This window comes from Euprymna scolopes, chromosome 6, assembly GCF_053919585.1.
Source record: "Euprymna scolopes isolate OS-2025 chromosome 6, ASM5391958v1, whole genome shotgun sequence".
Lineage (NCBI taxonomy): Eukaryota > Metazoa > Mollusca > Cephalopoda > Sepiida > Sepiolidae > Euprymna > Euprymna scolopes.
In genome coordinates, this window is record NC_136487.1 from 114,353,421 (window position 1) to 114,366,234 (window position 12,814).

Here is a 12,814-nt window from a genome sequence, read left to right on the forward strand (position 1 = left end):
AGCAGACGGAAGCTCTGAATATTCAAATACCTCAGATTTTTAACAATAAATTAGATCAATTATTAAATATTCATCAAATTTCAGTTTCTTTAGAGTATTTTACAGAATTTTTATGGGTCACAACCTCCTATTTGAATTTTCAAATATTTCAGATTTGCATGAAATTTTATCAATAGTTATTATTTTTAAGAAGCCCTTAAACTTAAAGCTTATGCATTTTTTTTAGAATGAAAATCATGTAAATTTGAATAAGGATTCTATATATAAAGCTTAGTATCATTATATTTGGATTTTAATCTTTGTAAGAGGATATAAAAGTGGTGTAAAACGGTTTTGTTTGAAGAATTAATTTTACCAGTCCTTAAAAAACAAATTTTCCTTATATATACTACTTTTTTTCACTCCAATCAAAGCGTATTGCCATTTGGACATGAAGGGCTACCGATTGGAATCATGTCTACAGAAAACTATGTGGGAAGTTGAACCACAAGATATCTGTTCGCATTACATTTGTGTGTGTGTGTGTGTGTATATATATATATAAAGTGAAAGAAAAAAAATTCAGTATAAAATCTTAAAGTTTGGGTGCTTGTACAGTTTACCAAAAACATTAAAAACGAAGATATTGAAAAAGAACTATATTGTATGTACCCGTTATGGAATAAAGTGTTCATAAAAACCATGTTTCAAAATAATCTCGTTAAATTTTGACAAACTTTAAGCGGTGTTGGAGTTATCTCACCTGGCACCTCCTCCTCGTCTGCAGAAATAACCAAGATGGCTGCGATATGCTCGATTTCATTAAAATTTGATTTTCCTGTGTAAAAAAAAACTATTTGATCAAATTAAGCAATTTTGTTTTATGAGAACTTTATTCCATAACAGAGATGTACAATATAGTTCTTTAATGTCTTTGGTAAACTGCGCAAACACCAAAGGTTGCTACATTTTTATCATAAGCCCTCACCCCTCAAAAAAAAAAAAAAAAAAAAAAAATGAACACTCTCTCCAGAGAACTTCACCACATAATTAAGAACAGAACTTTCACCTAAGAATTAGTGTAACAGAGAATATATATGAGTGCATGTGAAAGGATCAGTAGCAGCTGAAGGATAGCTGGCTAGCGAAAATATTGGCAGCAGCAGGCATTAAAGCAAGTATGCAAATTAGCAAGTGTGCACGACCTTGTGTCACAAGAAAAGGAGAGAAAAATATGCCATGCAGTGGAGAAGATAAGTTGCATGCCAGGCAAGATGGACATGTAAAGTCAAGGGCAAGAAAGCGCTGGCTAATGGCTGACGCGAGGTGACGAGGAGAGAGACTTTTAAAAAGCACATGTGTGTGCAAAAGGACTTTTGAAAGATAGTGGAGTGCGCCGTTTTGAAGGAACCATGAATAAATGCTTTTTCATTTGCAGTTTTAAAAAAATACCAAGTCGGATTTATTGTATTTCTTTCCTTTATTCTTGTGACATCACAAACTAAAATACTTGAAAAAAGGCTTCATTAGGGCTGTTTGTTTTTTGCAGAAAGGTTTCACCATGCTTAGCATACAGTGCCTGGTATTTTTGAATGATTGCCCATCTGGTGCTCAGCAGGCTCAACGTTGCTTAACTTACTTCAGTGAGCTAAACAGGATTATGCCATATATAAACCCTATAAATATTTACGGACCAAGCTCACAAAAAAATTTCTCCATTTCTCCTGAATACTAGAACCGTCTAATAATACAAAGGCAGTATTTACATTGAGGAAAATTCAGTTATACAGCAATGTCGCATGATAATCAGGTTCAGCAAAGACAATGTTGCAAGAAACTTTCCAGGGAGAAAGGCGGGGGGGGGTATATAAAAAGGTGGGAGGACAGCATAGTAGTGTTATCTTTCACTTGGACTATGAAGGAGATGGTGGCAAGAAGCTCTGAAAGGATGATTTTAGTAGTGTACTGGAGGCGCCCCCTTTTTTTTTTTTTTTTTTGGGGGGGTGATTTCGGAAGTGCTTTACATGGTAACAATTTAAGATTATTGTATTACCAAATGGTAAACAGTATCTAGTAATGGAGAATTCTTGATGGAGAAGAAAAAGGCAAGCTCTGTGTTGGCCGAGAATACACTAAGATGGATATCAATTTTATATTTTTTTTAGGAAGGCGTGGGGAAGAAACTGTGTTGCCCGGGAACAATAACTTTAAAACTGAGTGCACAGGTGAACAACGTAATTTTGAATACATTAAAACAAGAAAGGAATGGGCTCAGAAGAGGTGAAATACGGGTGAGGTGAGGGATGTGGGGAAGTGGGGAAAAGAGAGAAAGACAGAATGATTGAGATAAGAGTTTTAATATGAAGATCTTACACTTTTTAATCTTTTCCATTTTGTTTTTTATGGGTCCCAGGCAACTGCTAATGTGTATGTGTGTGTGTATATATATATATATATATATATATATATATATATATATATATATACCAGCAGGCCGCCTGGCATTGTCCGGTCGTAAAATATGCATAAATATTATATTTTAATCCATGCAAATTTCGTACTTAAATACTTTATTATTATATTGTACCTAATATATAGTAGTGATTTCAAATGTTAAAAAAATGAAAATAACTTGTGTGCCATCAACTAGAATTAAAACCAAAACGTACAACTCTCCAGCCTTATCCATTAGCATATGACTTAAATACATACATATATAAAAACTGACAAAAATAACGTTGCTTAACGTATAAGTTTTAATTAGCGCATGCACAGAAATAAACGTGTATAGTCGACTTACTCCAAGCTAGGTTAATATTTATTTTTTTCAATTGTCACCCCTTAGCAACTATTTTAGCGGCAAAAAAATCCAAATCGAAAATGTTCCGCAGGTTCAAGTACCCTATATATCAAGTTTCAAGTTCATGGAGGATATATTAATGTGACTATGCCTCTGTGTGTGTGGAAAATCTCTAATCTTTTTTACACACACACACACACACACAGGCGTGGTCACATTAATATATATATATATATATATATATATATATATATATATATATAGCAATAATGAGATGAATTAGATAACAGATTAATGAATCTTGTGATTTCAAGTTTTAAAAAATACTTTTGAGAGATAATATTTTTATATAAGACAACCCCAGCCAAATAAAATTGCTCAATATACTAGATAATGAAATTTAAATATAAAAACTGTAAATTTAAATTTGCTCTAAGAAAAAAAAAAAGGTTTCAAAACAAAAAAATGTTTGGACAAAGATATCAAACCAGAATCAATATTTTGCTAATGACCTTTTCTTTGAGGAGATGAGCCTACATAGAAAATCCATGGATTACGGAAATTAATATAAATACTGTATTCTTTGTCCAACCAATAAATTTTTTGTTTTGAAAATTATGTATTTTTTTAATCAAATTTAAGTATGAAAACTGTGTGTGTGTGTATATATATATATATATATATATTATATATATATATATATTTGTCATCCACATACAATACTGTTTCATTGTATCAACTCATCAGTGCGAATAGACAAACACTTTTCCCCAGCTGTGGATTGAACCTATAATAGTCGCATTGACAGTCAACAGCTCTAACCATCGGGCTACGAATCGGTGCCATAAATATTTCTCCTCGAGTGTGTATTAATTGCTTAAATACGCGTCGGGTGAAAATATATTTACAAAGTGCTCAACCCAAAGAGCGGAGGGGAGGGGGCTATATATATATATATATATATATATATATATATATATATATATATATATATATATATGTATTTGCTTGAACATTTCTAAACTAAATGCTATACAATTATGCCCAATGTAGAAAATATGCATAGTTAAATGAAACCAATCATCCAATTAAAAACCATAAAAAATAAATCAATGTTCGTTTTTCAAAGAATATGCAAATTAGCTAACCTTTATTTAATCTCTCACATATCAATAACTGAGAAAATTAAGTTCGTTTTAATAATTTTTAAATGGAAAAATTAGGCTTTATGTCAGAGTCAGAAAAAAAAAATTTGAGTTTATAGATATACTAGCAAGCCGTCTGGCGTTACCCGGTCGTGAAATATGCATAATTATATTTTAATTAATGCAGAATTCTTATTTATTGTAAACAGAAATACCGTAGGTATTAAATGTAAAGTTAAACCCCTTTAAAAATGAATTAAAAAAAAAAAAAAAAAAAAAAAAAAAAAAAAAAAAACAGAAAGAAACAAAGACGTGCATCCAAGTGTGTTTTTCTAAACAGTTCACTTCTTGTAAGCAAAAAAAAGAAAAGAAAAAGAAAAAACTTGAGCTAAAACCAAAACCTAAAGACAGTAAGTAGAGTACAATAACCATTAGACCAGCTTGCCACGTTCTTTAAAACGTATTTTCAAACCTACTTATTCTTAACATAAGGAAACCTGTTTCACGACTGCACATGAGCAGTTGTGAAAGTTTACAAACAGATAAAAAATCTGATGACCTCAGGTGCAAATTTTTTACTTTTATCTCTAACAGCCCTTTTTTCTTGATGAAAACTGATTAAAGTTTTCACATGTCTGAATACACTATATACCAAATTTCAAATCGGTAGATCAAAACATTCTCACTTCTATATTTTTATAAAGTAATAGGGTTCGTGTGTTTCTGTCTGTGTGTACAGCTCTCCACCATCAACGAAATATAAAGGAGGTAAGAGGGTAGATCTCTCCTGGTAGAGAAACATTAGAACCCATTTTAGGATGTTTCTGTTATAAGAGATATAAGAATCTTTGCCTAATTTCTTTATATACTATTCTACAAACAACCCCCATATCGAATGACTTATGCTCATTTGCATATCACATTATATTAAATCTCTTTAACTAATTACCTCGACCTTATTACATATTGGAAATATTCTAATCATTTCAACTGTACTATTTACAAAATCTATTTAACATTTAATCTATCTTCTATCTTCTATATATCTATAAAAACAGAGATGTGTGTGTGCCACAGACGATTTCTGATTGGTTAATCCAATAATCACATCTCCTAAAAAACAATCGTTTCTACGCTCTTACCTTTACCATAAAATATTATGGCTTTATTTATTGTCCATCTTGGAAGGGTTTAATTTTTTAATAACTTGTTATTTACAAATTAAAAAAATACGAAACTATTATACGAAACTACACTACACGAAATACGTGCACACACGCACGTTCACTACCGTCACGTTGTTATGGCAACCAAACCCGCTGACTTCTTTTTCTCATTTTACTCGTGGTCTTAAATTCATTTCGGGTTTGTATTACTGTACACATAGATTCGAATAAGTTGCCAAAAAACAAATATATAACAAATAAATGTTATCAAAGGCAAATTTTTCGTGTTTTTATTCAATTTAACATGTTTATTTAGCTCGAAAAGCATACAGTGTTTACCGATGTATTGGAAAATTCAAGATGGCGGCCGATTCTCTCTTTAACACGGTAAGTTTGGAAAAAGGTGTAATAAATAAAAAACCGGTTAAAATACTGTTAAAAACTCGCTCAATATATGTTACCGTGACATAGGTTGACATATATTCGGCGGGTTTTTAATAGTATTTTGTATAGTTTTTTATTTATAACACCTTTTCCCAAACTTACGGTGTTAAAGAATGTGTGAGACGCCATCTTGAATTTTCCAACACATCGGTAAACACTGTATTCTTTTCGAGCTGAATAAACATGTTAAATTGAATAAAAACACGAAAAATATATCCAGTTTTTATCGGTTTTTTACCTTCTCTGCAGAAGTACAAAAAAAAACAAAAAAAAAAAAAAAACGGAAGGTACTTTTACAGAATGTTAAACTAACCCTAACCGATGTTTTATGTTTAGTTTAGGAAAAGTCAGAAGAAATAAAAGTCATTATTGCATGAAATATACGTATTTAGTTGAAGTATTGTTTATGTCAATTCTTTCGAAGAAATTTAGCAAGAATACCTGTAAACCAGGAAATCGGTAAAATGTCATCATGGATGAATACTTGTCTATTATAATTTCTACCCTTGACAAAAACTTAGCCATAACAAAAGAGATTTATTGTTCAGATTGTTTTTGAGATTGATTTCTAAAAAGATATTTTATAAATAAAATCGACTTTAAAATTAAAGACTTAAATTACAATAATTGAATTTAAACATTCTTATTTCAATATTTGGCACATAACACCTGCAAAAATGATCACAATGTCAGGATTTCATTTTATTTCAGAATCGATGGCAAATACTAATATTTAACATTAGTTTATCATTTAAGCCGATAAAAAGCCCTTTTTTTTCCGAGTCATAAAAGGATTTGGAGTTTCCTAATCAACCTTTCGGGTGCAGTTGCACGCTCTCAAAATAACTAAAGTGTTGGCTTTAAAAAAATTGGTTCATTAAAACTAAACAGGTTTAGTTTAAAAAGAAAAAAAAAAAAAAAAAAATCGCTTTGGTAATTAGATATGTCGTATGGTTATCCCTAATCGCTGAATAAAACCGCTAACGAGTTGAATGATTACGACATAAAATTAAACTCGGGTTCCTGAAACGGAAACTTCGTTTGTTTTTGTTTTTTTCTTATCAATATATTTACATTGTTATTTTGTTTTCATTTTCAATCATTCGAACAGTTTTCTTTTTCAAGTAATCCAAGTTACAAAATTCCCACTGTTTACTATGCTAAAATCACAATGACTAATGTATACCTATTAACCCTTATCCTTGAGTGGCCTATGGGCCTTGATAAGTGGTGACACCCATGTAAAAAAAAAAAAAAAAATCACTCGAACAGTTTTCTTTTTATAATGTACAGTTTTAAAAGTTTAAAAACGATATAGTTTTTACTTCAGGAAAATTAATGGGTCAGTTTTTACGATGTGCCCTGTTAAAATACTGTTAAAAACTCGCTCAATATATGTTACCGTGACATAGGTTGACATATATTCGGCGGGTTTTTAATAGTATTTTGTATAGTTTTTTATTTATAACACCTTTTCCCAAACTTACGGTGTTAAAGAGGGTGTGAGACGCCATCTTGAATTTTCCAACACATCGGTAAACACTATGTTTTTCGAGCTGAATAAATATATTACATTGAATAAAAACACAAAAAAGATATCCAGTTAGGTAGAAAAGTAACTTATCTTGCCTTTGATAACATTTATTTATATATTTGTTTTTGACTATTTTTTCGAATCTATGTGTACAGTAATCTTGCCAGGATGCGGAGGAAAATGAATGAAGGGGGAGGGGAATAAAATAAAAACATTTTGGAAACAGAGTAAGTTTGAAAGAATTGCTTTGCACAGAAAGAAATTAATGAAAAAATAAAATTAAATTTCTTTTCTTTCTTGATTTTTTTTTTAGTTTTTTATGAAAAAGGAAGTCAAAATTAAGACTATAAAAAACAATTTTTATTAAGAGCGAACCTCAGTCGTCAGGTCTGTAAAAAAAAGACGTGGAATAATAAATGTTTTCTAATACAAATTGTTTTTACTTATGTGTTCATTTGTCTCTTTGAAGTTCGTTTGTTTAATATATCGGTTTGCAATATAATTTTGTCATTCTGTCAGACTCAAATTTTAAATCTATATATCTATAAAAGTGAAAGTGTGTGTGTGTGTGTGTGTGTGTGTACATTTCCCTACGAAATAACTCTGTCAATTTTTAGTCTACAGACTCGAAATTTGATATACAGGGTACTGAGATTTGGAAAAATCTATGTGATCGGTTTTTAGCCAGAAATTTGGCGATTAAGGGGTCAAAGTTCAACGATTTGAGCTTTGAGAACTCTACCAAACTTCTCCGACAATTTTGGGTCTACACACTTTAAATTTTAGATATAGCTTCCGTGGACATGGATCTAACTTAACTTGATTTGAGCCCAAAACAATAAATTTTCAGGGGTCATAATAGGGGTCAAAGTTTAAAAAATTACCCCCTTTTTTTTGCTCAGCATACACCTCCAAACACCCGGGCAACGCCGGGCACCCATGCTAGTATATATATATTGCACTATTGAACTATCTAAGAGAGAATTTTGTGTTATTCATTTATATGTAATTACTATCCCTCGTAGTAAAAATGTATACAGAAACGTGTGTGTGTGTGTGTGTGAGAGTGCTTTAATTTTACTTTTTGTTTACTTCTTTCCTATTACATAAGATACATGCTAAAATATTCTTCAGTTTTGGAAGCTGCGTTTAGGTGAAAAGTTATGTTTTTAATTGTTTCAATTAACTGTAATTTCTTATCAACTCACCAACACTGTATGTTGTTTGACCCTTCCGTTTTCCTGCTCTATTTCTACAAACTAATCACTCTCTGCATATTAACTGCTGAATGTAATAAAAAGAAATAAGAGAATATTACCACAAGCAGTAATAATATTTAACCTATACTTAGAGAAAGGGGAGATATATAGTGAACAGAAGGAAATCTTGAATCGTCTATTCTTTTAAATATTTAATTGGCTTTTCAAAACTCTTTCCTGATTCAAACAATCTAACCATAGCTCAGTGGGTGATCCAACAGGTCAGTTTTTCTAGTATATAAGGTTTAATTGTGGGTAGTCAATGCAGTTTGTCATTTTAGTTATTTATTAATGGCCAAAATAAATCTTACTAAAAAGGTAGTTAAGATTGGAAGCCAGCTGTGAGTTAAAGTATATTGGACTTACCTGCATTAATCACTGTGGCCATTAAAATGAAAAAGAAGACATCTTCAGAGAAAAGTCGAACTTTCATTGTTGCTGGCCAAGAAGTGTCAGATTGAAGAAAGGAAGCATGAGAGTAATTCACTCATCCAATGATGATAATGATGCTGGTGATTTTGCTACTACAGTCAGATCTGAAACAAACAATAATTCATAGATAAAACATATTCAAATATTCTTTCAAAAAAAAAAAAAAAAAAATTAAAAAAATTTATTTGATTTAAATTGAATATTAAAAAATCAAATCATAAGACATTTCAACAACCAGTGAACATAAAATTCTAAGGACACTATCTCCCCCCTCCCAGACACAAACAATGGACATACGGCCTAATAGCAAATAGCATTGTCAAACAAATATTAAGTGACATAATTGTGAAGGTTGAAGGTTCAAGTTTTACTACATGCAATAATAGCTAAGAATGAGGAATTGTAAGTAAAATGTATAAATCAATAGTTTTTTGATGCCTTAAAACATTTTTTACACAAAAATTGCAGCCCAAGTTTCACTACATGAATGAAGCATCAAGATTTTTTTTTTAAAATCTATATAATAACAAGTCGAGCATGTGCCCCCCCCCTCCATGAGTGAAAAATTTACTTTCAACATGACTAATATTTGTGCAAAATTTCAAAAAATCCAAGGCATGGTTATCGAAGAAAAGTACAAACGGATGAATGATTTGGGGGCAATTTTACCCCTATAATGTTCTCCGGGGGGGGGGGGGAGACACACAACCAGAGTTATCCCAGATAATCTGTTCTGGAAAAAATTTACTTTCATCCTGACTAATGTTTGTGCAAAATAATAATAATAATAAATCCAAGGCATGGTTATTGAGAAAACTGCAGACAAACGAACGAGAGAAAATTACTAGGTCCAATCCCTCCTTTTTCGGCGGACCAATTAGTGTTAGGACGATTAATCAGAAGCGAAAAAAAAAAAAAAAAATGGGGGAGGGGTATCGAAAAATTTGTGCCTATTTTCTGATGCCACAAAAACAAACAAAAAAAACAATTCTTTTAATTGTATTTCGTATTGGATTTTGTTTAAAAACAACATATTCCACTGATATTAGTAATAACGAAAACAAATATACAACGAATAAATGTTATTAAAAGCAAGATAAGTTACTCTTCTATCTAGCTGCATAAGTTTTTAATGTTTTTTTTTTACTTGATGTATAATGTTTATTCGGCTCGAAAAACAAGTAATATCGAGCGGTATACGAGCACAAGAACAAATGACCACAATGTATTTGTTAAGCTGCCTTTGGTAACATTTATTTGTTATTTTTAATCAATTTTTCGAATCAATGTGGATTGGAAAACAAACCCGAAAATTATTTCTAAGGGAATATTATTGACACTTCTGCAGTTTACAGACCGTGCTATATTTTAGATAGGATTTTTAAGTTTTGTTTACTAAATTGTTAGGTGAAAGTACAGAATAGTTACCACCCATGTTAAGAATCAGTTTCTAAATAACGTTATTATTTCAACACAGTCCGTAAATTAAACATTTTTCTTTTCAAATTGAGATTATGTTCATAGTCGATATAATTAACAAAAGAGGCAATAAAATATGATTTTGAAGCGATTCTGGAAGCAGAGAATGTGACATTCGTTCAAACTTAAGTCAAAGCATCTAATAGGTTTATGTTGAAATAAAATATATTATGACCGAACTTGTATGTCCAACACATTAAGTTTAATTCATCATCCATACTGTTTAACTGTATGATTTCATTAATGCAAACACAAATAGAGAAAGAGGAGGAATGATATACTACAAAACTGGGTGCTAGTGTACGAGAGGGATCCCAAATTTCTGCCCCCTCCCCAAGAAAATTTAGTTCATGTGATATTAGCTGACCGGTGTCATATCAAATGACATAGCTTCCATTTTGATTCGTGCAGTCTTTCAATCAGCCTCTTCACCCAATCAAAAGATTGAATTAAAAAAAAAAAAAATTTAGAAACAAAAAATACTTCGTTTTCTGTTTTTTTTATTGGTTACTTTTATCTATTGTAACTAATTTTATCGACCTTAAAAGTTGAACAGAAATAAACTATAAAAAAAAACAGTTCAAAGAATTTTCCGGCATTTATTACTATAGACAACAAACCGAAAAAATGGTAAAGAAATAAATATAACAAACAGGAATTTCGTTTCTAAGTATTTTTTTTCCATTAAAAAAGGCTTTTGAATGCTTATCCGTTCCCCCAAATCTGGCTCATGCTAATTATATTTATGTTAATTCAATGCCGTATTTGATGTGGCCTAAATTTTCTGAAGTCAGAAATTTGGAATCCTTTGTATACACTAGCACCGAAAACCGTTATTCCCCTATTAATATAGATACATAGATTATGTGTCTATATTAATAAAATTGTGGGTTCTTCATTATTTGTAATAAAATAAGACTGAATTTCCGGTAAAACCAATATCTACTTAATTGCCATGTCGCAATAATGAAAATATCCAAAAATGACGAAAAACAATAAGGTAGGAAATTAGTTAGAGAAAACAGTTTTTAAAGATAATTGGCAAAAATTAAGTTTTGCTAAATCGGCCAAAGATTTTCAGTTTTCAGAAAATATTTACTTCCCTTTATTACGATAAGAACTCCATTTTCTTTTCTTAACTTAAGTTTGGCTAATTGTCTTTGGAAACTATTTTCATTATTAATTAATTTTCTACCTGATCGTTTTTCGTAATTTTTTAATATTTTCATTACTGTGACATGACAAGTTGATACCATTGGGTTTACTTAAAATTCAATATTTCATTTGTCGCTATTATAACAAAGACCAAATTGTATGACCGATTTTGTATATCTGTGAACTATATTTTTATTCATGATTTTTTTAAAACTATTAATCGATTATTAATATTAATAGTATAAAATACTAAATTTTTGTAAGCAAAAAAACCATTTTAAGTTTTTGCTAATAGTTTGGAAACAAAAAAATATTTCGAGGATTTTGTAGTTTTTCATCCAAAATGGCGGACCACTGTGACGTCACTTAATCGTCTGCTATTTTAAAAGGTTATATTTTGGATCCATTTACAATAAACAATTTACTATTTAAAGATTTTTGTCAATTTTATTGTGAAAATTGAAATCAGTCTTTTTTATGATACCAAAATATAAGCTCAAAATATAACCCTTTAATATAGTAGACAATTAACTGACATCACAGGCGTCCACTATTTTGGATAAGAAACTACAAAAAATTACTCAACGACACTTTGAAATGTTAAAAATATTTAGTAAGTATTTAAACAGTTGATTTTAATCATCTTCAGCCTCCAAATTCTTAGCAAATCTTTATACAAGTTAAATAATTTTATAATTATTATTTAAAACAAAACTATTTTGTGTTACAAGTTTTTTTTTTATATTTATTTTAATTCAATAAATTTATAATTAAAAAAAAAAACCCAAAAAACACGCATTCGAAAATTTCAGAATTTTGATTGTTAAAAAAAATTGTTTAAAAAAGAATTGCGGTATTTAAATAAATTTAAGAAAAAACAAAAAAACAAAAACAAAAAAAAACAACAAACAAACAAAAAACTCATTTATTGTGAGATTTTCGATTCGGTCCTGAAATTGCATTTGTCTGCCCCTACTATGCACTCTCCAAATGTCCAAGTCAAAATTTAAAAAATGTACCTTCGTACAAGTGCCATACTAACATTAGCAAAATTAGTTATAGCTTTATAACATTTGTTTCAATTATTAATTTGAAAACCAAACGTCACTAATTAAATTTAATTTTGAACTCCCATTAAAAATTAAAAAACAACAACATAAAAACGAAAAATTAAGATTCCCGGGCAACACCAGAGAGGTACAGCTAGTACATGTTTTCAAACCCCTTGGGGGAAAAATCCAGGATTGGTAATTAAAAATTAATGATAGAATAAGAGCTAAATTAGTTTATGGAAATTTAATCCCACAAAAGAAGCAAACCGTTTAATATGCTATGCCAAAAATATTAGGAAAAAAAATAAAACAAAATAAAAAAATAGGAACAGCTGAAATCAATTAAGTTAATCAAAGTTTGTGAAACAC

General features: G+C 30.2%; 1 protein-coding gene across 1 annotated transcript in view; it reads right to left on the reverse strand.

Annotated features, from left to right (window-relative positions):
• The window catches only part of LOC145277892 (interference hedgehog-like), a 242,664-nt gene that overhangs the window by 127,960 nt on the left and 101,890 nt on the right, over window positions 1-12,814 (reverse strand). Inside the window, exon 2 of the mRNA XM_080129887.1 lies at window positions 8,694-8,863. Coding sequence (XP_079986013.1) covers window positions 8,694-8,760 — 67 coding nt within the window. The 5' untranslated portion in view covers window positions 8,761-8,863. The remainder of the gene's footprint in view (window positions 1-8,693; window positions 8,864-12,814) is intronic.